General features: G+C 50.3%; 9 protein-coding genes across 9 annotated transcripts; 4 read left to right on the plus strand and 5 right to left on the minus strand.

The window, feature by feature from the left end:
- Positions 1–262: 262 nt before the first annotated feature.
- On the plus strand, positions 263–979 carry VTN77DRAFT_8683 (uncharacterized protein; the record flags this gene model as incomplete). Its single annotated transcript, XM_069425207.1, has 1 exon — positions 263–979. One exon carries the CDS (start codon positions 263–265, stop codon positions 977–979), a length of 717 nt encoding a protein of 238 aa, XP_069274455.1.
- An 830-nt stretch (positions 980–1809) lies between these two features.
- Positions 1810–2291, minus strand: VTN77DRAFT_8684 (uncharacterized protein; the record flags this gene model as incomplete). The annotated part of the gene is made up of 2 exons (XM_069425208.1): positions 1810–1842; positions 2079–2291. The coding sequence occupies 2 exons, from the start codon at positions 2289–2291 to the stop codon at positions 1810–1812; spliced, it is 246 nt and encodes an 81-aa protein (XP_069274456.1).
- Positions 2292–3663: 1372 nt separating this feature from the next.
- VTN77DRAFT_8685 (uncharacterized protein) lies at positions 3664–5744 on the plus strand (the record flags this gene model as incomplete). Its single annotated transcript, XM_069425209.1, has 6 exons — positions 3664–3892; positions 3965–4380; positions 4437–5136; positions 5208–5317; positions 5401–5500; positions 5587–5744. 6 exons carry the CDS (start codon positions 3664–3666, stop codon positions 5742–5744), a joined length of 1713 nt encoding a protein of 570 aa, XP_069274457.1.
- Positions 5745–6781: 1037 nt separating this feature from the next.
- VTN77DRAFT_8686 (uncharacterized protein) lies at positions 6782–7459 on the minus strand (the record flags this gene model as incomplete). Its single annotated transcript, XM_069425210.1, has 1 exon — positions 6782–7459. The coding sequence occupies one exon, from the start codon at positions 7457–7459 to the stop codon at positions 6782–6784; it is 678 nt and encodes a 225-aa protein (XP_069274458.1).
- A 1205-nt stretch (positions 7460–8664) lies between these two features.
- On the plus strand, positions 8665–10318 carry VTN77DRAFT_8687 (uncharacterized protein; the record flags this gene model as incomplete). The annotated part of the gene is made up of 2 exons (XM_069425211.1): positions 8665–8764; positions 8835–10318. 2 exons carry the CDS (start codon positions 8665–8667, stop codon positions 10316–10318), a joined length of 1584 nt encoding a protein of 527 aa, XP_069274459.1.
- Positions 10319–14799: 4481 nt separating this feature from the next.
- VTN77DRAFT_8688 (uncharacterized protein) lies at positions 14800–15994 on the minus strand (the record flags this gene model as incomplete). The annotated part of the gene is made up of 4 exons (XM_069425212.1): positions 14800–15474; positions 15525–15670; positions 15724–15898; positions 15953–15994. The coding sequence occupies 4 exons, from the start codon at positions 15992–15994 to the stop codon at positions 14800–14802; spliced, it is 1038 nt and encodes a 345-aa protein (XP_069274460.1).
- A 102-nt stretch (positions 15995–16096) lies between these two features.
- Positions 16097–16441, minus strand: VTN77DRAFT_8689 (uncharacterized protein; the record flags this gene model as incomplete). Its single annotated transcript, XM_069425213.1, has 3 exons — positions 16097–16127; positions 16205–16287; positions 16340–16441. 3 exons carry the CDS (start codon positions 16439–16441, stop codon positions 16097–16099), a joined length of 216 nt encoding a protein of 71 aa, XP_069274461.1.
- Positions 16442–16686: 245 nt separating this feature from the next.
- Positions 16687–17796, plus strand: VTN77DRAFT_8690 (uncharacterized protein; the record flags this gene model as incomplete). Its single annotated transcript, XM_069425215.1, has 4 exons — positions 16687–16742; positions 16842–17036; positions 17114–17294; positions 17386–17796. 4 exons carry the CDS (start codon positions 16687–16689, stop codon positions 17794–17796), a joined length of 843 nt encoding a protein of 280 aa, XP_069274462.1.
- Positions 17797–18737: 941 nt separating this feature from the next.
- On the minus strand, positions 18738–21291 carry VTN77DRAFT_8691 (uncharacterized protein; the record flags this gene model as incomplete). The annotated part of the gene is made up of 5 exons (XM_069425216.1): positions 18738–19100; positions 19163–20190; positions 20247–20924; positions 21000–21118; positions 21227–21291. 5 exons carry the CDS (start codon positions 21289–21291, stop codon positions 18738–18740), a joined length of 2253 nt encoding a protein of 750 aa, XP_069274463.1.
- Between the last annotated feature and the right edge of the window lie 806 nt (positions 21292–22097).

The raw sequence follows: 22097 nt of genomic DNA on the forward strand, positions 1-22097 counted from the left end.
CTCGCTCTCTCTCTTTCGATGATTTTTGTTTGATTGTCTTTCGTGGGTATACCGAGTAATATCCATCCTGCTCTAGCGACCACTGACTGTGTCTAATTTCCCTGTCTATTCGTCTTTTGATATATAGATACCTACATAGTCTGTGGCAGGCGGGTTCTTCAATTCAATTGATGACAACGGCTGAAGAAATTTCAATCCATTACATATCAGCTTCCCATCCCTTTGATCCTTCTTGACTATATACACGTATTCATACTGAATCATGTCCTCCTCCTCCCCTTCTTCCAACAAACTTCCCCCCCTCCCCCTCGGCGTCCACCTCCCCGGCGGCCACGGCGACCCTCCACTCAGCGAGTCCAGCCCGACGGTAGGCTACCAACTCAACCACTTCATGCTCCGCATCCTCGACCCGCAGAAGACACTACACTTCTACATCGACCTGATGGGAATGCGCACCATCTTCGCCATGAACGCCGGTCCCATGACGATCTACTATCTCGGATATCCGCAGACGGAGGCCCATCGGGCGGACCCTGCCCGCTTTGCGCGCGAGACGGTCCCCAGCCCGGTTATGCAGCGGACGCTGGGGCTGTTGGAGCTTTATCATCTGCATGGGTCGGAGGACACTCCCGACGACAATGGAGATGGTGGTAAAGGATTTAGGATTGCGACAGGAAACACCCCTCCCCACCTCGGCTTCGGCCATCTAGGCTTCACAGTCCCCGACGTCCCCGCCGCAGTGGAACGATTGCGCAAGGCCGGCGTCAAGATTGTTAAAGAACTAGGCGTCAGCACGAAGGAGAGTGCGCAAGTCAGCAAATGGGAGAGCGAGGAAGTGGGGATTGCGCGGGGAGAGCTGCATCCGAATTATCGGCGGATTTTGGAACAGATTGCTTTTGTGGAGGATCCGGTAGGTTATCACCTGGAATCAGTCTTCGTTTGTTTTCGATGTTGGAGATGGAGATGGTATGGTGAATGACTAGGCTAACTAACGTGTTATTGCGACTGCAGAACGGCTACCTCGTTGAGCTTGTTCCTCAGTATATGAAATAGAATCAATGCATTGCATAGATAACTATCGAGCCATCTATTTGCAAGAGAAGAATCGTGCCATGTTATTCCACTGTCACTACTAGGCAATACTGTCTCGGCGGAGGCTGCTGCCAGAGCAGGGCCACGGCTGCCAACCTGCTACCTACGTATTCTATACAAGCCTTACAGGTCTGGCTTTTGTCGACTGTTTTGAAATTAGGTACGTACCTGTTCTATCTGATGACTGGACTCTTGGCCCCCAGGCCTAGGTAGATACCTACTATTATAGCTATCTAGTTTTTGTCGTCTACTTCCCAGGCGGTCTCCCTGCTCATATTCCTTATATTATACTATTTTCTTCACCATAGTTTCTTGTATTTGTATTAGGTACAGGAGTATTTTATTATTTTATTATCTACTTTCTAGGCGCGGGCTCCCTATACTCATAATATTCCTTGCTATATTAGTTCTTACCTATGTAACATATATACATATATACCCTTACTAATAATATTTGTCTCACTTGCCGATGCATATGCACATCCCCTTGCTAATAAGCCTGATACATCCCCCTTTACCAATTTATATGTCTGTCACTAACAGGGGCTTGGAAGATTTTTTATGAATTTGGTATGCTTATGTACAGTACATACAGTATATGTTGCTTTTTTACAGCCATGTGATATTCTGCGAAACGGAAGTTAAGGACTAGAACTCCTACTTGACGAACGAAAGACGGTGATTGGAAACGACCGAAATCATGAGAAGATAGGCTAATTACAAGACCAAAGCGTAGGGGTCGATGAGATTCTATTCCGTTCTTGTCTCAGATGGCTGTTTGCTTCACAGAGATCGCTTTGACCCTAGAACTCCTAGGTGCTGACATCGCTCTCTGTCTGCGGATTTCGACGCAATTATTCGAGCGATCAACAACGAGGACATATCGTCTATATACAGGAGTAGTGAACATACAAGAGAAAGACTATAAGCAAAGCAATATAGTCTAAAGGGAAAAAAAAAGAAATATATACAATGCAAAAGCCTACCAAAAAATCTCGCTTGACCTCATTGTTGTCCTCGGAGCCCTCGTCCTCATCCTCATCCTCATCCTCCCGTTTGTCCTTCTTGGCAGTTACTTGCTTCGTTACTGCTTTCAAAAGGAGGTTTCGGTCCCTACTCCTGCATGATGCCCCCTGTAGGAGGTCCTTGTAGTCGTGTCCCAATTCCTCGACAAACGCCATCAACATTCTCCGGTCCATTTATCTCCCAGAAACCGCTAGTTATTACCGGTGTCAAATTTCTGGAGATACACTTGAGATTATCCGGAAGATTTTGCAACTTCGTGGTCGATCGAGAGTATGGGCAGCGAACATGGTTTCAATAATCTCAATCGAATTGTTTCTTTGAGCGAGATTCTTGTAAAGTTCCCCAGAAGGGTTTCCCCATTTCATCTTTGAGTGCGAGGATGGTGTCGTCTTAAATTGTAGGCGTCTGTTATCAAGGTTGCGCCACTTCAGTGTCGTTTATGGGTGGATCAGCTTGTCGATCTGATCCCAAGTTGTGCCTATCATCCGAACCTTGTATTCCCTGGGTTCACATTTAATCCAGGCACTGAGCTCAGCCGTTGATGGTTGGTCTGGCAGATCTGGGACAATAACGATTTTCCCACAATCGAAAATTCTTCGACATAGGACAAGAGAAGAAGCCCATTTCTGGACGAAAAGAGTTCGGGAGCCTTAGTCTTTCCAAAGATTGGTCTCCATTGTGTCTTGTCCATGCGTGTATGCGAATAGGCGGGCTGCTTTTGTGCGTTTTGGGTGGTTCCAATGGCTTCCAAGGTCAGGATTGGACACCAAATCCAATCCTCTGTCTCGTGGAGACTCACTTCGATCATGTCTTTTCGAAAACTTCTCTGCGTCTGAAGACAGTAAAGCGGTATAGAAGGACGAGCGAGAAAATAGCAAAGAATCTCGAAAGAGTTTGTTTTTCTTCTGCTGCAGGTAGCGTGAAAGAGAGGCGGAGGAGATGAGAATGTTGAAGATGGAAGAAGGTAAGAAGGTACTTGAACCGGAGGTGTTTACCTAGGCAACAACCTTCTCTGGTCCACCGTTGTTCCTTTGAAGCAACCACGACCTTGACTACCAATTTAGGAAGTAGCGGCCAGAGGCAGGAACGATAGAATTTCATTCTTTTAGAACCATCGACTAACCCTACTATAGAGCATACCTCCAAATCCACGATGCCCCTCGATCACGCATTTTCCATCTATATACCTCTTATTCACCTCATATCAGGGACATGGCGTGATATATGTTGAGGAATGGAGGTTGGAAGCCCACCCGGAATGGAGATAAAAACTACATAATCGACGAGGCATTGCTCCGTACATACCTCCCTATCTCAATTCATCATTACTCCGAGCACCCATTCGTCCTTTTGCCCCAGTGCCTGATGACCGTCAGGCGCTATGGCTACCGACGTGCCCGGTCAAATGCCGACAATCGGATCCTTCCTCACACGTTGGCCAAAATGCGGGGAAGAATCCCCATCCATGCCCGAAGCTAGATAACTCACTCTCCGTTGTACGATCTTCACACCACATCGTTGGACGACTGGTCCCATTACATAATAATGATAAGAAAAGGATGTAGGAATTGCCGCCGTCGTCACATCAAATGCGTCGTCAACGAGGGGGCCTCCGCCTGCGAGAAGTGTGCCGAGGTGGGCCGTGGCTGTGAGTTGGAGCCGCGATTCCGCTTCAAAGATGTCCACTACATCTATCAGAAGGGTGGCTCTGGTCGGTCCAAATTCGTGTTCGCTTGGGACCGTCGACAGGCCTGGATGAAGGTTTCAAATCCGCGTATGTGACTGCATCTGTCTACCCTTTTCGTTAGCCTCGTTTACAGTTAGTTGATTATTGGATCTCTCGCAGTGAGCTTTGTTATCGAGAGATGGGAAGCTCCCCAGGAATGGGTTACCAATATGCCTGATCAAGATGCACAGTCAGGATCATTGCTGGTAGAAGAATCTGCCTCCGGAGAGGAGAACCCTGTCGAGGCTGCGTCCTCAGTTGCTGGTCATCCACCCAGCCAACAAGATAGAACCTCTCATCAAGACGAATACTCTCCTGGAAGCCATCTCCACCTGCTAAATCATACCTCAGCGTCACCCGATAACACCGAGTACAGTCCCCCGTCGTCGTTTGTCCAACAACAGTCGCCAATCTCCTTGGACAGGCAATTTCCCGTTGGCAGTATTTCTTCCCGAGCCCGAGATCCACCTCAGAGTCATCTTTCTCGACGTGAGGCATTTCTTCTTCGTTGCTATATCACAAAATTAGCGCCTTGGGTAAGGAAGCCTTAGTATACTTCTCGATTTTATCTTCTTTCTAATTGATTGCACAGCTGGACGTATGCGATCCGAAATGTCACTTTGCCAACGAGGTTCCTCGACGCGCCCTTCACAATCCCATGGTGATGTACGCGCTGTTGACAGTTGCATCTCGCCACCGGTCGATCATGCTAGGCTCTGATGAAATGGAGGCCAGTACTTACCATGGTCGCTGCCTCAACTTTCTCATCCCAGCGCTGTCTCGTCCGGAGGAAACATATGATGACAATCTCCTTGTGACCGTGGTCATCCTGCGGCACTACGAAGAGCTCGATAATCAAAAAGATAATAAGTGTCACCTGCTAGGATCCAGCAGACTTCTCAACACCATCTCAAAGTTTTCCTCCTCGGGTGGACTTGCGGAAGCGGCGAGCTGGCTCTTTCTCCGCCAGGCGATCTACGTGTGCCTGGTGCAGAAGGAGCCGTGGGAATTGTGTCTAGAAAATTACGAGAGCTCGCTCGTATTTGAATGTCCGGACGATGATGCATCCTACGCCAATGTGATCATTTTTCTTTTCGCCAAGATCTTACGGTTGATACCGCGTTCCCGAGAAACCGCCTCCACGGAATTGCACGAGTGGCTCTCGTTAGAGGAGAGTGTTAAGAGATGGGACGATGCAAAGCCTTTTTCTTTCACCCCGTTGAGGTATCGAGACGTCGAAATCAATGGAAATCAGCCATTTCCAGAACTCTGGATGGTCTCTCCTGCCGCAGGTAACAGCTCTACATATACATGAAGATTGACTTCTCTATTTTAGAGATTCTGATGTCCGCGTTCAAAATAGCGATTGGCTTGCAATACTATCATGCGGCCGTTATTCTCTTGCACATCCACAGGCCGCTTCCTCCTTCGACCACCGCATTTGAAGCTGCAAAACTAAGATATCATGCAGAGGTGGGCACATTTTGAAACCTTTTTTCTTCTTTCCGAGCAAGTCAGTTCGCAAGCCATGATCTCACGCCGTTTCTATTCTGCAGATCGTTGCTTCCACCCATCTAGCCAATATCATCGGCTTGGCAATCTCCAATGACACTACCGAAAATGCGAACTTCACCGCAAGTCACCTTCTCTGCTGCTGTAAGTTACTTCTATCTTTTTTCTAAAAGGACCAATTTTCCTTACTCTATCGTAACTGTACCTTACCGTTATGTCGACCTTCACAGATGGATACTGTCTTGTCAACCCGGCTCAACGTCGAGGAGCGGCTTCTTTCCTCGCTCGAGTGGAGGAGGTGATGGGTTGGAGGACTTCCTGGATCATCGAAGCGCTGGAGAAGCAGTGGAGCGAGCTCGATGACTTGCGAAGGCGACGACTAGGATGAGAAATCGACGTTACAAAACCACAGAATCTGCGTAGATTCCAAGGAATTCTCTTATTCGCACAGTAAATGAGGTTAACTTGCATGCTTCCAGCGCCGGCAATTCGTCATGATACACCAATACATTTGTTACTGATTTTCTTAATCCCAATATAGATCGCCAGTATCTGACTTGGCCAAAGAAAATGCCTGCATCATCTTTCAAGCTTCGTCCTTTCTCTCGGAGTTGATTGGTCCCCGACCAGGGTCAGGGCTGGGCTCAGCAGTTCTCATGCTCCACAAACCCATCAACCTTATATCCTTTCATCAGTTTCATCTTGCTAACACGCAGAGACTTTCCTTCCTTCCGTCTTTCGGGCTTCACGCATCTCCCTTTGCAGCTTCTTTGCATACTGGACACCGAATCCATGAGTGTACACCTCCCGCACGGACTCGAGAGGCATGTTGTGCACCTCCGCGTAGAAGAAGATAACGAAGAGCCAGCCCACAAAGCAGATGCCAGCATAAAAGCCAAAGGCACCACTGGGCGTCATCGCCTTCATCATGGAGAGGAAGGTCGACGCGATGATGATGTTGCAGCCCCAGCAGGTCACTGTATTCATCATGGTTCCCAATGCACGAACCTCCATTGGGAGGAATTCCGTTCCCACCCACGCGATCGGAGCCACCCCGGCGGCATAGAAGCCGATATAGAAGATGATGGTGACGAGAAGGACGATCCCGGCCCAGTTGATCTCGTGCGTCTGGACCGTCAAGTCAGGGCTGATGGGGATCCAGTGGAATGCTACCGCGGCGACAACCAGAGAGAGGGACTAAGACAGAGAAATTGGTCATTAGCAGCAGATAAAAATCTTTGTGGATACAAAGCTGGTTCCCAACCATTCCCGGAACGGTGACCAACAACACCACCCTCCGGCCGAATCGATCGATAGATGCGAAATTGACGAATCCAAAGAGGAAGTTCGTGCCTCCCACAACGATTGAAACCGCTACTGGCTTGTTGAAACCAACCATGGAGAAGAGGGTCGAGGAGTAGTACATCAAGGTGTTGAAGCCGCCCAGTTGCGATACTGTGTTGTCAGCGTCTGGCTGGATGAGTAAACACTGGCGAGGAGTTTCTTACTGGCCATGACCGCACATGCCGTGATCAACGCTCGCAGGTTGGCAGGAACAGTAACGAGCTGCCGGAACTGCCACCACAGGCTCCGATCCGAAACGCTCAGCGTCGTCTCCTCGATGGATCGCTGGATGAGTTGAATCTTGGCAGACACCTGCTGCGGCGTCGCCTGAGGGAAGATCCGTTCCAGAACATTCCGGGCGTCTGCTAACTGGTGATGAGAGATCAATTGACGAGGCGACTCGGGACACCACGGCAGAGTGGCCGCGAGCAGGAAGGCTGGCACGGCTCCAAGACCAACCATGTATCGCCATCCGTGAGAGACGCCAGTGAAAGCAGCTCCAATCGCGTAGGAAACAAGCTGGGCGCCCGCGACACAGAGATTGTCGAACACGATCAATCGTCCCCGCGATCGCGCCGGCGCTAGCTCGCCTATGTACAATGGAATGATCATTGCGGCGCTGCCGACACCTAGACCTACGACGAAACGACCAACCGTCATCTGGGCCAGGGAGAAGGCAGCCGCCTGGACGATTGCTCCGACGACGAAAAGCAGGCAGCCGAGGTAGACGCCGAGCTTGCGCCCGTATTTATCGGACATCAGCCCGGCGAGGACTGCACCGACGAGAGCTCCGCCAGAGGTGATGGAGGTGATCAATTCTTGGTCACTGGAAGACAAAGTCTGGCCCAGGTCCGTGCCGAGATTGACGAGGACTGCCGAGATCACGCCGGTATCGTAACCTGCTTGGTGTCAGTCAAGGTCAGTTAATCCATGGAATGTTCCTACCGAACAGGAAGCCTCCCATTGATACCGTACAGGCGATCAACCACACTGCTTTTCCGGGATTGGTTGTCTCAATTGAGTCGTCGATCTCCGGACTGGACGAAATAACCTCGTTGTGAAAGACTTCACCTTTTTCCTCTGCGGAGGATGTCTTTGATAGATCAGGCTTGAGGTCCATGGTCAGTCAGTAGCACGCCCGAGATGTTCGTTTTGTCCAAGCGAAATAAAGGGCAACACAGTCAACCAAATTGAAAGAGATAACCAAATTGGCAAAAGATGTGCCTCTGGATACATCCTGCTGGGACCCGCCCGGAAAGCACGAAATAACGAGTCTTGATATACTCCGTAGTCGGACAGAGATGACATCCTGCCAAGCAGCCACCCCGGGGTACAACTCCGCAATTTATTATGGGTTGGTCCGGGGACCCCAGATTTTTGATGTTGTGCCGTCAGGAATTAACCAGAACTAATGTATATACTGTACAGACTTTCAGCACTGAGCATGGATCATTTCCAACTGTCGAGATAGGAAGTTCTCTCCGCATCGGGATGAAATCCGGACGGAGATGATTTCCCTTCTGAACTCGCTCCCTCAGCTAAATTGGACATCCTTCCTTTTTGCATTTCGACAGCTATCTGCTCGATGTCTGGCGATACACGTCTTCTTCCACCCCGCGTCCCAGAATTGCTCTGCAGTTTGGGAAAATATTGTACTGTATGGTCATACCTACATAGTCTGGCAGTCATGCTCTTTTCTTCTTCTCCTCCCCGCAAGGTATTTCAAAGCATATAATTTAAGATCTCGGGACTTGAGATGGAACGCTTTGCAGGCTGACCTTCTTCCTTCCAGCTACAAGACTTGATACTTGGTTGTGCTGCGTTGCGCCTTGTTCGTCAGTTATCTGCTGACTGGCTCCTAACTCTGGCTTCTTCTTCTTCTTCTTCCCCTTTTTTATTATTACTCTTTTTTTTTTGTTTCTCTCGATTTCACCAAACAAATCATCTCCGTTCAACGCGTTACCATGTGGTTCCTCATCGCCCCCTATGCATCCCTCTTGCTGGTTTTCGTCTTCCTCTATTTCTTCGTCTACCCGTTTGTGGAGTACATTCGAGACCGACATGGTACGTATGAGTTCTGTCACGCTTATAAACCTATAAAAGAAGAAACAGAATTCCTGACAGTTTAGCAAAGGCCTCCGAAAATATCCCAACATGTCGCTCTTCTCCGGCATGTCGTACATCCCCTTCATGATCCTTGCTGCGGGCGGCTTCCGATCCAAGTACCTGGCTGAACTGCACAAGAAATACCCCGTCATTCGAACAGGTCCGAAGACGCTGTCTTATGGCGACGCCCGCGCGATCAAAGATATCTATGGTCACAACACGAAGTGCACGAAAGACAGCTCCTACATCGTGACGGCCGGGACGCATTTCCATCTGGCTGACGTCGTCGACAAGCCCGAGCATGCGCGCAAACGCAAGGTGCTCTCGTCCGCGTACGCGCTGAAGAACCTCGAGACGTGGGAGTACAAGGTCACGGACAAGGCACAGCGACTGCTGGCGCATTTCGACAAGATCTGCACGGCGCCGCTGGCCTCTGACAAGACCCGGCCGGACCCGGAGGACTTGACGCTCGACTTCCGGGCCTGGACCAACTTCTTCACCCTGGATGCGATCGCAGATATCGGCCTGTCGGAGCGCCTCGGCTTCCTCGACAATGGGAACGATCTCTGCACCGCACAGAAGAAGGACGGCACCACCTACGAGGTCCACCTCCGAGACGCGCTTTATCCGACCGCGCGCAAACAGTCCCTGATCCTGTGGAACTACAAATGGTACCCGGTCATCAACAAGCTGATCAATATCATCCCGTTCTTCAGACGCATGCAGCGGTCCTCCGACCAGTGGGACGACATCGTCTGGAGACGCGCAACGCAGCGGCTTAAGCGGTACGAAGCGGGCGAGAAGTTAGACGACTTCTTTTCCGCACTGATGGAAGACAAGAACGGCCAGCCCAACAACCTGGAATGGGGCGAGATCGTGGCCGAGGTCAACATCATGATGAACGCCGGCAGCGTGACCACCGCCATCGCCATCACGAACGTGCTGTACCAGCTGCTGAAGAACCCACGGTGTCTGCGGCGGCTGCGTGAGGAACTCGACGCCGTGCTGGAGCCAGACGAGGTCGTGGCACCGTACGACAAGGTCAAGTATTTGCCGTATCTACGGGCGTGTCTGGACGAGTCGCTGCGCCTGTTCCCACCGACATCGCACGGCCTACCGCGGGAGACTCCTCCAGAAGGCATGGAGATTCTAGGCGAGTGGGTTCCCGGGGGGATATCAGTAAGCATGTCCGCGCTAGTAGCCCATCGCGACGAGAGAGTCTTCAAAGACGCCGACAAGTACATCCCCGAGCGCTGGCTAGGCGAAGAGGGTAAAGTCCTGCAGCCGTATTTCATTGCCTTCTCGGCCGGCGCGCGTTCCTGCATTGGGCGCAACATCTCGTATTTGGAGCAGACGAAACTTGTGGCCAGCATCGTGCATCGGTACGAGTTTGCCCTGCCCCATCCGGACTGGGAGCTCCAGCGGCTGGAGACGATGAATTTGATTTTGGGCGAGATGCCGGTGAAGATTTGGAGGCGGCAGAGGCAGGTTGAAGTTAAAGCGGAGGCGTGATTGATTTGGTTTTTTTTTTCTTTTTTTTCTTTTTTTTTCTTTTTTTTCTTTTCTTTTCTTTTCTTTTCTTTTTTTTTTTAGAACTGATGACTAGAGTCAATGATCATAATAGCGTAGCGTCCTATAGGCCAAGGAATAGTCCTATTTCTCGCGATCAATTTACCACATGCACATTTTTGGACCTTTTGCATTCCAATATTCATTCACATTTCATTTCTCAGGCTATAGGTCCGGTTCTCTCTCATGCAGTACGTACTGTACAAATTCTATGAAATTCTTAGATAGAAAATCCTTTCATTGACTCCATCTATACATACTGGGCGGGTGGATGGGTCAATCAGTCAGTCAGTCAGTCAGTCAGTCAGTCAAAGCTCGAAGACCAAAGACCTGTCAAAATACAATAGCCAGGATTGTCGGCGTACCAAGTCCATTTTAAGCATTATTATATCAACCAACCAATCAATCAGCCAGTTCAATTAAATCCAGACGTGAACCGCATGAAAGACATTTAATTAATTATCCTTTCTAGTTACGTGTGACCCTCAAAGACAAGTAAATAAAGTAACTAAGCAAGCAAGCAAGTAAGTAACCAACCTCTGTGGAGAAATTGGAAGCCATCATATCATCACTATTAGAACCTTGGTAGTCTAAGATTGCCTTGTCTGGTATTGTCTTGCTTGCTTTCTTTCCTAGGGTTTCCTAATCAGGTGACCTACTGGACTGACTAGACTACCTAGGACTAGGCTAATAATATACTACGGAGTACCCCAGACCCCAGACCCCAGACAGCGTGCACAGTGTACAGACATCAGCGATCATCAATCATCGAAAGAGGAAATCCACCCCGTTTTTAGTGAGAGGAGAGGATTTCCTGTTCGGCGAGATATTAATGCAGGTACAGTATCTAGGTAGGTACCTAGGCAGGCACGCTGTATGGATGGATTCAGCTAGCTGGCTGGCTGGCTAACTTTCCAAGACTGGACTGGACTACAGTACTGTCGCGAATAATTTCCTATCCTGTCTTTCTTTTCCCCATTGTTATATCTAGATTCTTTCTCTCTTCACGAAAGTGGATTTGATCGCCGATAGCTTCACCTTTCCATTTCCATTTTCATTCTCAACCATACTTCCAAAAGGTAAGAAAGGGGAAGAAAAACCAAAACCAAAACTCGAAAGAGGAAAAAAAAAAAGCCTAAAACTGAAAGGAACGATTCCCCCGCAAACACTCTGTTCTCCGTAGTCAGACTAGGATTTTAACGATGTATGCATGTATGTATGTAGTTATAGAGTTGTAGATGGTAAGGTTAATCTTCCTCTTGTTTGTTTGTGGATTCTACTGGATTCGTCACGTCACGCCACTCTTGCACTTTACTACTGTACAGAGTATACCGAGAATAGAAGAATTCTCCTTTGCGCATTGCATTGTATCATACCGTATTGCAGCGCCACCTCCAACCCCGCTGGGAAAATTGATTGATCGGTTAGTTATTAGGTAGGTATGTACGTACATACCATAAGAATAGGATGACACTTTATCCGCTATCTACCGAGTTCCTGTCCTGGTGCGGAGAGGATATACTCTTCTGGTTAGATGAGCTAGGGTCTTATCTCATATATAGCCCAAATGTTTTGATCGGAGCAAAATTTCTGCATCTCAAACGGATTTCTGATTAGATCAGCTCCAAGATCTCGATCTCCCTTCTTTTGACTCTGACTTTGGTGCTGTTCTTGACTGTTCTGTTCCTTTATAAACCCATTTTTAGCTGTCAACTTCACGTACTTGTATACGCGTTTAGGTGCAGATATCCTTCATAATGTCATCACAGTGGAATCTCCTCTCATCAGACGCGCTGCACCCTCTGTCCTCCCTGCACACATCCACCATCGCCAACTATGTCGCCCTAACCATCATCGCCCTCGCGGGCGCCACCTACCTCTCCCGAGGCGTCACCTGGGGCCGACCCGATCCCTACCGACACTTGATGTTCGAACGGCCGCAGCTGAAACTCGTCAGCGCTACATCCACGTGGAAAGAAACGAGGAACATCGCTCACAAGCTGGCCGACTCCGGCAAGAAGATCGTCGTCTTCTGGGGCTCGCAGTCTGGCACGGCGGAGGGGTTCGCGCAGAGGCTGATGAGGGAGCTTCCCAGGCGATTCGGGCAGGATGAGGCCAGCGCTATGGCGGCTGATCTGTCTGATTATGATCCGGAGACGATCGCCTTGATACCTACAACCACGCTGGTTATCTTTCTCCTCTCGACGTATGGAGAGGGCGATCCTAGTGATAATACGTGGGAGTTCTGGGATTGGATCACCAAGGAAGACTCGTGTGACCGGTCGTTGTCACTGTCGAACCTCCGGTATTGTGCCTTCGGATTTGGCAATAGCAACTACAAGTACTATAACCGCGTGGTCGATGTCGTGACGGACGCGCTGGACAGACTCGGAGCCCAGCGGCTCATGCCTGTTGGCAAGGCTGACGACAAAGAAGGCGGAACTGGGGAGGACTTTATGGCGTGGAAAGACGAGCTGTTCCATGCCTTGACTGAGAAGCTTGGTTTCGAAGAGAAAGGACAGGCGGCATATGTGCCTTCGCTTGCAGTACAAGAGGATGAGTCTCTTCAACCGATCGATCTTCACCATGGAGAGCCAGACAACCACCACCTCGATCATACCAAGTCTGCTGCTCAGTGCTCCCCCGTCAGAAGCCTGACAATCACCAGTGCGAGACAGCTGTTCAACTCTTCCGACAGGCACTGTCTTCACGTGGAGTTCGACCTGAACGATCAACCGCAGCTGACATACAAGACCGGCGATCACCTGGCGATCTGGCCGGGCAATCCCGACGCAGAAGTCGACCGTCTGCTCGCCGTCCTGGGGCTTTCTCAACGACACAGCATCCCAATCCATATCAAGTCGCTGGACCCAGCAGCCACCGCGAAGAAACTCACAATCCCAACCCCAACCACTGTCGAGGCTGTCTTTCGCTACTATCTGGAGATCTGCGCGCCAGTCAGCCGAGACCACATCCTGGAACTGACGCAGTTCGCCCCTACCCCCGAAGCAAAAGCCTATCTTCTCCAGATCGGCCGACATAAGCAGGCCTATGCTGATTTGATCAGCCGGAAGCACGTCAACCTGGGTCGTCTGCTGCAACTGGCGTGTCCAGGCGAGATATGGTCTGCCCTGCCGCTGTCCTATGTACTGGAGACTCTCCCACGCATGCAGCCGCGGTACTACTCCATCTCGTCCAGCAGCGTCGTGTCTCCGCGCCAGCCGTCCATTACCGCGCTCGTGTCTACCGTCCCAGTGGCGAACAATGCGGACGAGCTCATCCACGGCCTCGCATCCAACTACCTACTCGACCTCGCCCAGAGTCTCCAATCCAAGCCACACCCGCATGGCCTGAGTTACGACCTCAACGGCCCCGCTGACGCGCTGCGGCCAGGAAGCAAGGTGCTCGCCCACCTCCGCAGAAGCAAATTCAAGCTCCCTGCCCGGGCCAGCTGTCCGCTGGTCATGGTCGGTGCAGGGACCGGACTAGCGCCGTTTCGCGCGTTTTTGTCCGAGCGATGCCGACTGAAAGCCATCGGGCGACCCGTGGGGGAGATGATCCTCTTCTTTGGCTGCCGCCGACCCGATGAGGATTACATCTACCGCGAGGAGCTGGAGGCGATGCAAGCGACGCTGAATGCAGATGGACAGGTAGTGCTGCGGCTGGTGACGGCATTTTCCCGGCAGGAGGGCCAGCCACGGCGGTACGTGCAGGACCGGATCGTCGAGCTGGATGAGAATGTGACCCGGCTGCTGGTAGATGAAGGTGCGAACTTGTACATCTGTGGTCGAGCAGGAATGGCGCGCGACGTGGAGAAGGCTGTCGGTGAGCTGTTGAAGAAGGTGAGGGGGTGGAGTGGTGCAGAGGCGGACGAGTGGACTCGCGCTGCTAAGAGAGGGCAGAAGTGGCAGGAGGATGTTTGGGGGTGACAACATAGATATAGACGAGGGAATAATAACTGGATGTGTGATTGTCTAGAAGCAGTTACGGCAGAACGGCAGTGGCGCTTTTTCAGTCGACACCGGCGGCATGCCGGGAGGGAGCTGAGGAGCTTGTCGACACAGACCGCCTCTCCATTTTGAGAACTTGGAATTTGACTGTATGACATAGGTCTATGGAGATGGAATTGAATATAAGCAAGTATCCTGTATCCTTATCAATATACCGGTGTCGCTCGTATCGAGCATGACTAAGAAGATATGGTGAACAGGCGAGGTTATGGCATTATCTACACAGGATGAGGCCTACTGGTGACGTTTCAAAGGTCTTGTGTCTGAGGAAGGGGATAATGACTGGGAGGATACGAGACAGATGCATGAGTGAGTATCACAGGTCACGAAGACAGCTAGGGCAAAGTTACGGCACAGACAAGACTACTGCATAAGATACACGCAATAACATAAGTAATTCTTGACAAGTGCTGACTACTCTTCAAACCCCAACTCGATCGTTTCCTCTGTCTTGACCGGCCTCCCCATTCTGATCACAGCCTTCTTCTCCCGCAGCTCCATGACGATATTGAACAACGTGGCCGCCGTGCTCGATCCCTCCCGCGCCCGACAGATCGATCCCGGATAGTTGGTTTCGTCCTCGAACAAGCGGCTGAAGACCGGCCATGAGAGTTGTCCTGCCGCCGCCGCGGTGTTCTTCTCCATCACGGCGATCCGCACCGGGGAGTCGGCGAGCCATTGCGATTCGTACACGCCGGGATGCGGCAGGAGGAGGTGGTTGGAATGGATAATGCGGCCGGAGGAGTCTACGGGAAGTCGCGCGAATGTAGACGACGTGAATTCCAGGCCGATCGCCGTGGTTGCGTCGCCGATCAGCATGTGCGCGGAGCTGGCTAGGCCGATACTCTCGAGCTTCTCGACCGCTTCTGTGGCGGACGTGCTCTCCAGGACGAGTCGAAGTCCAAGGTGCACTGGCAGCCGGGTTTCGTCCAGGCCTCGTGCCCGAATGGCGTTGAAGCAGACCCCGACGCCGCTGCTGTTGAAGCCGATTTTGCCAATAATGCCCGCTTCAGTCATAATCTTGATGGTGGGCAGGCCATCTTGGATGATGGTGAGGTGGATCAGGTTTGGCTTTTGGTCTTCCATCCACTGTGACACGTCAGAATTTGAATTTGAAGTAAGTGAAAGAGGTCACTCACATCCCAGTTCTGGCCGAGGAAAGCGTGGTGCTCATCCTGCCAATACAGACTGGTGCAGCCGTCGCTGAACAGGCCGAAGGCGATCTCGGTGCGGACGTTGAGGGCGATGATGTCGAGGATATCGCGTTGGGCACCGTCTGCCACGCCTGAGTCAAGTCAGTGTTATGGAAAAAGAGACCGGAGAGGCAGGCATTCTTACCTTTCAGTTCTTCATAGTAACGAGGCCATCTAGCACTGATCAGGTTGTCGAACTTGCGTGCTGTACCCTGGACCTGCGGCCAAGTCTGCTTGCTGTTCTTCATGAACAGGCTGGCATAGAAGACGATTGCTCGCTCGATCTCGGCCTTTGCCTCCTTGCCATGGGTATACCCGATCTGTTAGAGTAAGTATATATGTTTGAATTCGTATGATTGGTCACTCGAACGTACGTCGTAGGGCGTACCCGAGCACATAATTTGCTTGATCGCCATTGCAGAGTCAAAAAGCAATATTGCCTCCAGATGGACGTCTTCTGAATAATGCTGCTTGCTCTTATCAGGCCAGCCTATCCACTATTCCAAACTAATTTGCAGTTAAGAGATATGGCTATCGCTGCGGTAATCCCTGTACTAGGAATCAGCCAGTTGAGATCATGCAACCCCTATCGGAATTCAGAGCGTTGTCTGCATGCATGCATGTACCTGGTAGGTAGGTACTCCGCAGGGTTCAATAGCGGCAACCCCGCTTTCTGATATTTAATCGTCGAGAAAAGTTGGATTGATTTCTGGTCGCATGAACATTTAGCCAATGACGGCAATTGCCTGGACAAATCATACCATCTGATTAAATTCTTCTAGCTTGCGCTCTCGTCCGGCGCTACGCAGAAAGGCCGGCGTAGTGGCATTCTTGCGTGCAGGTGTGGGGTGACCTATCTCCATGAGATAAGATAGTGATATATTTCAGTGATAACGCTGGGGAAGGCTCCGTGGATACCTTTGTAGCATACATAGCATTCCATATGGGTTCGTCCATACTGGCGTATCTCCGATTAAGGAATATAGCTGCTGATCTACCTGCGACTTCTCTCTGTCCGAGTATCTCTGTGTATCATTTTTGCACACAAGAAAAGAAAAGCCGCTGTGTCTGCTCCAAGATTAGTATTTGAGATCAATACTCAGTCAAAATGGTCAAACGCGTCCTCGTCAGCTACGGAATCGATGTCGACGCCGTGAGTGGATGGTATGTTCGTGCAGTACTTAACACAACGACAATCAAGTCAAGTCACAAAAACCCTCAAATTAATATTATCTCACAATTCACGCTGAATACTGACGACAGGATCAACACCCGCACCGGCGCCCCCGCCAATCCCACCGACGTCTCGCGCGGCGTGTTCGGCGTGACAGTGGGAATCGACCGTCTGCTGAAGCTGTTCGACAAGTACGGCATCAAGACGACGTGGTTTGTGCCCGCGCATTCGATCGAGTCGTTTCCGGAGCAGTTAGCCAAGGTGCGGGATGGGGAGCATGAAATGTGAAATAAATCTGCTCTTAGAGCTTGTGGATAGGATTGAATGGGTTGACTGATTGACTGTGTGGATATATCTTCAGCGCCCTGCACGGATACACGCACGAATTCGTCTCCACACTGAGTGAGCAGCAGCAGCGCGACGTCCTGGCAAAGTCGATCGAGGTGGTCACGGCGTTTACGGGCAAGAAGCCGAAAGGATGGACGGCGCCGGCATGGGATACGTCGAAGGAAGCTATTCGATTGCTGGAGGAGTTTGGGATTGTAAGTACCACCATCACAAAGGGGAGGGGGAAAGAAGAAGAAGAAGAAAGAGAGAGAGCTAACAGCGGACTGCTGCTGACTGACTGCTGAGGAATACGACCACTCCTTCATGCACCACGACTGCCAGCTCCACTACGAGCCCTCCGGCAGCGAGACCTGGACCGAAACAAACGTCGCATTGCCAGCCTCCTCTTGGATGAAACCAATGAGCAAAATCCGTGCAAGCACGATCGTCGAAGTCCCGGCAAACTGGCACCTAGACGACTGGCCGCCCTTCGTGCTCAACCTCAAGCAGGCCAGCACGCACGGCTACGTCGACCCGGACGTGATCGAGAAGCTGTGGAAGAGGCAGTTCGACTACTTCTACCGCGAGTACGACAGCTTTGTACTTCCGATGTCGATCCATCCGCAGGTGATTCTGATGCATGAGCGGATTATAGAGTATATCAGTTCGCATGAGGGGGTGGAGTGGGTGACGAGAGCAGATGGTGGAGGAGTTTAAAACTGGGAGGTTGGAGGGGGCGGTAGTGGAGGGGGGTGTCGAGTCGTAATCAGTATCACTTTATCTACTTCCTGTGTAGGGATTAAATAGTAAATACTTGTCTGTCCAGGTCTTGCTACGAAATATCTTCGTTCTGTACCTTATCGTCAAGAAATGAATAAGTATCTGTAAGAGTGGGTAAACAGACAAGCTTGGAAGGATGTAGTATCTACTACTGTCTACAGATTGAACTAATTAATAATATTTAACGTACGTAGCGCTGTCAATATCGGGATCCAGATACAGACTGTAATTAATGTACATACTGTACAGATAATTGACGATACCAATATCCAGATCAAGCTTGGTACATGATAGTGATAGAATAAAATGTAGGAGTATAGATAATAATCCATATAAGGGAAGCCTCCTGGTATAAAATAAATAAAGTTGTAGAATAAAAATTATTGACATGAAATAAGCCCTTATTAGGTATGCCTTCGTTATTATATTCGTGAAGTCTCATAGTTATATCAATATAACAGTGGCCGTACTCCACATCATAAACGACTGATATCAATACAATCGAACAATATCCAATAAGACTAGATAGACAGTAGCTAGGTAGGTGGGTAGATAGGTAGGTGCTAGTCATACGTAGAGAACAATATAATTAGCCAGTGCGAATGATTGCCGATTGACGGACATCTATGAGATGATAACATTATTAATAACATACTGTACAGTACAGTACATAACTCATGGATCCCTGTTTTCAACAGTAATAATACAGAAGAAATATTTCAAAGCACAGCAACCCTTTTTCTTTCGAGATGCTTGAAAAAAAGAAAAGAAAAAAAAATCTAGACTACCGACATGAAAAATAAATAGAATAAAAGTGTTTTGCTTGCCTGATTGCTTGCGTTTTTTGGAAAAAAAATTCTTTTTTCATCATCCCTATTCTATTCGACGTCCCATGCATCATCCACTTCCGCGACATCATAGTCCACTTCGTGATTGGCGGCATCCTTCCGCATATTCGGGTCGGAATGCTCTGGTTCATTACTGACGTGGTACTGCTCGTGCTCGTTCTCCTGGTCCTGCTCCATGGCAGAAGAAGAATCCTCTTCGTCCTTGCGAGGCGCCGCCGACGGTTGTTGTTGAGCGGGAGGATTAGGGACCCAGGAGAACTGCACTTTCCCTACAGATGGGATCACGGAGGGACCATACGCCAGCTTCTCGGCTACGTAGCGATCTTTGAAGGCGACGATCAGCGAGTCTGGACGCTCTGGGTTGGGCTCGATGGATTCGTATTCGCCAATGCCCTGAAAAGCAAACATTAGTTAGCATGCAAAATCTGGGAAATGGAGAAGATATCCAGCCTTACAATCAAATACTGCTTCAACGCTTCATCTTTCTCCGAATCGAACTCCACGCCCGAGATAGCCACCCGTTTCGGCCGGTTGTCAAGCCGAAGAACACTCGCACCACGGCCGCGGAACGCTCCTCGTCCCCGATATCCTCCTCGGTACGAAGGGTCATACCCCCGACCCCGAGGAGCATACCAGCCTCGCCCACGATAACCGGGATACCCTCTACCACGACCACGAGACGGGTACGGTGACTCGGTAGCGGCATTGGGGTCGATGCCCAGACTTTTGGCCTCTTCCTCCAAAGCAGCCAGTTGGGCGCGCAACTTCTTGGTCTGCTCGCTCACGTTGTCATCTGCACCAGATGTCTCCGTCTTCTCATCATGATGGCCATTGGTTTCGTCCTGCGTGGCCTTACCCAGCTTCTGCATAAGCTTGGCTTTCTCTTCTTGCTGCTTTTTCAAGAGCTCTTCGCGCTGCTTCTCCAGAGCGAGCCGGGCTTCCTCCATCTCCTTGCGCTTTCTCATCCTCTCCTCATACTGTCTCTGGGCCTCTGCCTGCTGCCTTTCGAACTCTTCCTTATCAATTGGCAGCCCGCCTGGGCCCTTTGTGGTGGTACCTGAAGGTGGCCGCTGCGTGCCGTTCGTTTCCGTCTTGTTCGGAGGTTTGTACCAGTATACTTTGACGAACCGGTTGTCGAATACGGCCTTAGGGCTGGACCATGCCCGCTTGGCCGCCGCATGGTCGTCGAACTTGACGAGAGCCAGGTGCTTGTAGCTCTGCATCGTAACTTCGACAATATTACCAAATTCAGAGAAATAATCTCGGATGACTTGCTCGTCGAATTTATCTTCCGGTATATTCTCCACCACGATCGTAGTAATCGACTTATCCTCGGTGGGACCGACGTGCGAAAATTCAGCTCGACCTCGTCCTCTCGCAGCAAACCCGCCCCGACCTCGCCCTTGTCCACGACCCCTGTCGGACCCGCGTGACGCGTCGGTGGAGGATATATCAATTATTTTCGCGTTCGTCGGATCGTATTCTAAAGAGAATTAAGTTAGCAATGCAAGTTGACAAGCACAATCGAATGCTATTTACCATCATCTTTTGGTGGAACAACGACGGGATCTTGTCCATGTTTATACGGACACGCAGCTCCCATATAACAGATCCCATTCGTCTCGTAGAATGGACAGGGTTGGTCAGACTTCCCAGACTGGTCGCTAGGATTCTGCTGGCCGGACATGCCAGCTGCACCTGGAATCGGCAGTGGTGGAAGCCCTGGCATCTGTGGAAACCCCATACTCTGCAGCGCTAGCATGGCTGCCATCGGATCATTCTGGTTGAATGTTGGAAACCCTTGCGGCATTCCTGGAAATCCAGGTAGAGGCTGCGGGAACTGAGCGTTGGGAAGACCAGGCGAAGGTCCATTCCGATCGCCTCGACCACCATTGCTGCGCCGCGTCCGCGGGGTCTTAAACGACCGGTTACGTGAGTCTCCTTGATCGTTCTCCCCCTGAAAGCCTTCCTGATACGTGCGCTTGCGAGAATAATTCGAGTTGTCGAACCCGGCGGGGACATTCGGCACGTAACTGGGGACTTGCGAAGTTCCAAGCGGCGGATTAAAAGGAAGAGGTTGTTGCGCAGCAGGTACCGCTGGTGAGACTAGAGGCTGAAACTGGGCTTGGGGAGGTTGTTGAGGAGCTGGCGCAGGGGCTGGCGGTTCAACCTTTGGAGCGTACCTGGCGAATATCTCGTCGACGAAGGGGACGGTATCTGAGGACACCACGTCAATATACACGTCGATTTTATAAGCCAGCGATGACGCGTAGCATATGCGACTCGACTCACTTTCTTTTAAAAAGTCCTCCAGGTTCTCTATCGATGCCTTTCGGATCTCCTCGTCGGGCGCATCCGACCGGATGAGGGCAAGGACATAGTCGGCCAGGACGTCAGAATCGGCATCAGAACTGCAACAGCAAAAGTTATTAGAACCATAAAGCTCTGTAATCGCAAAGACGAGCTAAAAGACTGCATCTCCAGGACAACAGGAGCTTCGAGAGAAAAAAAAAACCTACATATCCTCCAATCTCTTCACAACCCATTTCTTCACCTCCGCAGCTTGCTCCTCCGTGAACTGCATGGTGACAAGAGACGCCCGGAGCTCAATCCAGAGTCACTGAAGTCGGTAAAAATCAATAAAGGTCCTTTCCAAAGGGATAAACGCTCAGCCAACGCGCGAGCGAAGCGGAAAGAATAGAGCGAATAGAGCGAGGGTTAGGAGGGCTAAAGACGAATTTCCGCGTAACTGAATGACGGTCATATCAAGGTCGTGGCATATAGGTCATGAATAGGTGATAAGGTCATTAATGAACAGCTGGAGAGCTGATGAGATACCTGTGGTTTAGGACGGAGGAAAGCTTTGATGCGCCGTTCTCCAATCCAATTCCAACCTAGGAAAACGCGACAATCCTAGGATCATCGTCACGTGACCGCGCGGCGGAAGGAACACGGGGGGGTTTCCTATTACATCAACCAGCGTATATCGACGATTTTACAGAAAACTATAGCTACACCTCTTAATTGACAGCAGTATGAACGCAGTATTTATATATCTCTTTTCTTTTTTTTTCATGTTCGAACAACTAATTAACAGCAAAACGATTCACAGTCATTGTTAATAACATCACAAAGGAAAAAAAAAAGGGGAAATGCAATTCTGAATGCTCGATGCCTTTATTCTACTCCCTTCTAGGTATCGGAAATCCGGGCTGGATCTGACCGAACTGCATACAAATGCACGAAACGGGCGCCAATTCCGTCAGGAGCAGAATTGACGTGGAATGACTCGCCTAACTGTATACCCTTCACTCCAAAATTCTTTTTTGCTTTTTCTTCTTTTGATTTTTTTGGGGCGCAAAGAGCGGTGGTATCATCATCATCATCATC

This window comes from Rasamsonia byssochlamydoides (genome assembly GCF_041956645.1).
Source record: "Rasamsonia byssochlamydoides strain NRRL 3658 unplaced genomic scaffold VTN77scaffold_76, whole genome shotgun sequence".
In the NCBI taxonomy this organism is placed as follows: domain Eukaryota; kingdom Fungi; phylum Ascomycota; class Eurotiomycetes; order Eurotiales; family Trichocomaceae; genus Rasamsonia; species Rasamsonia byssochlamydoides.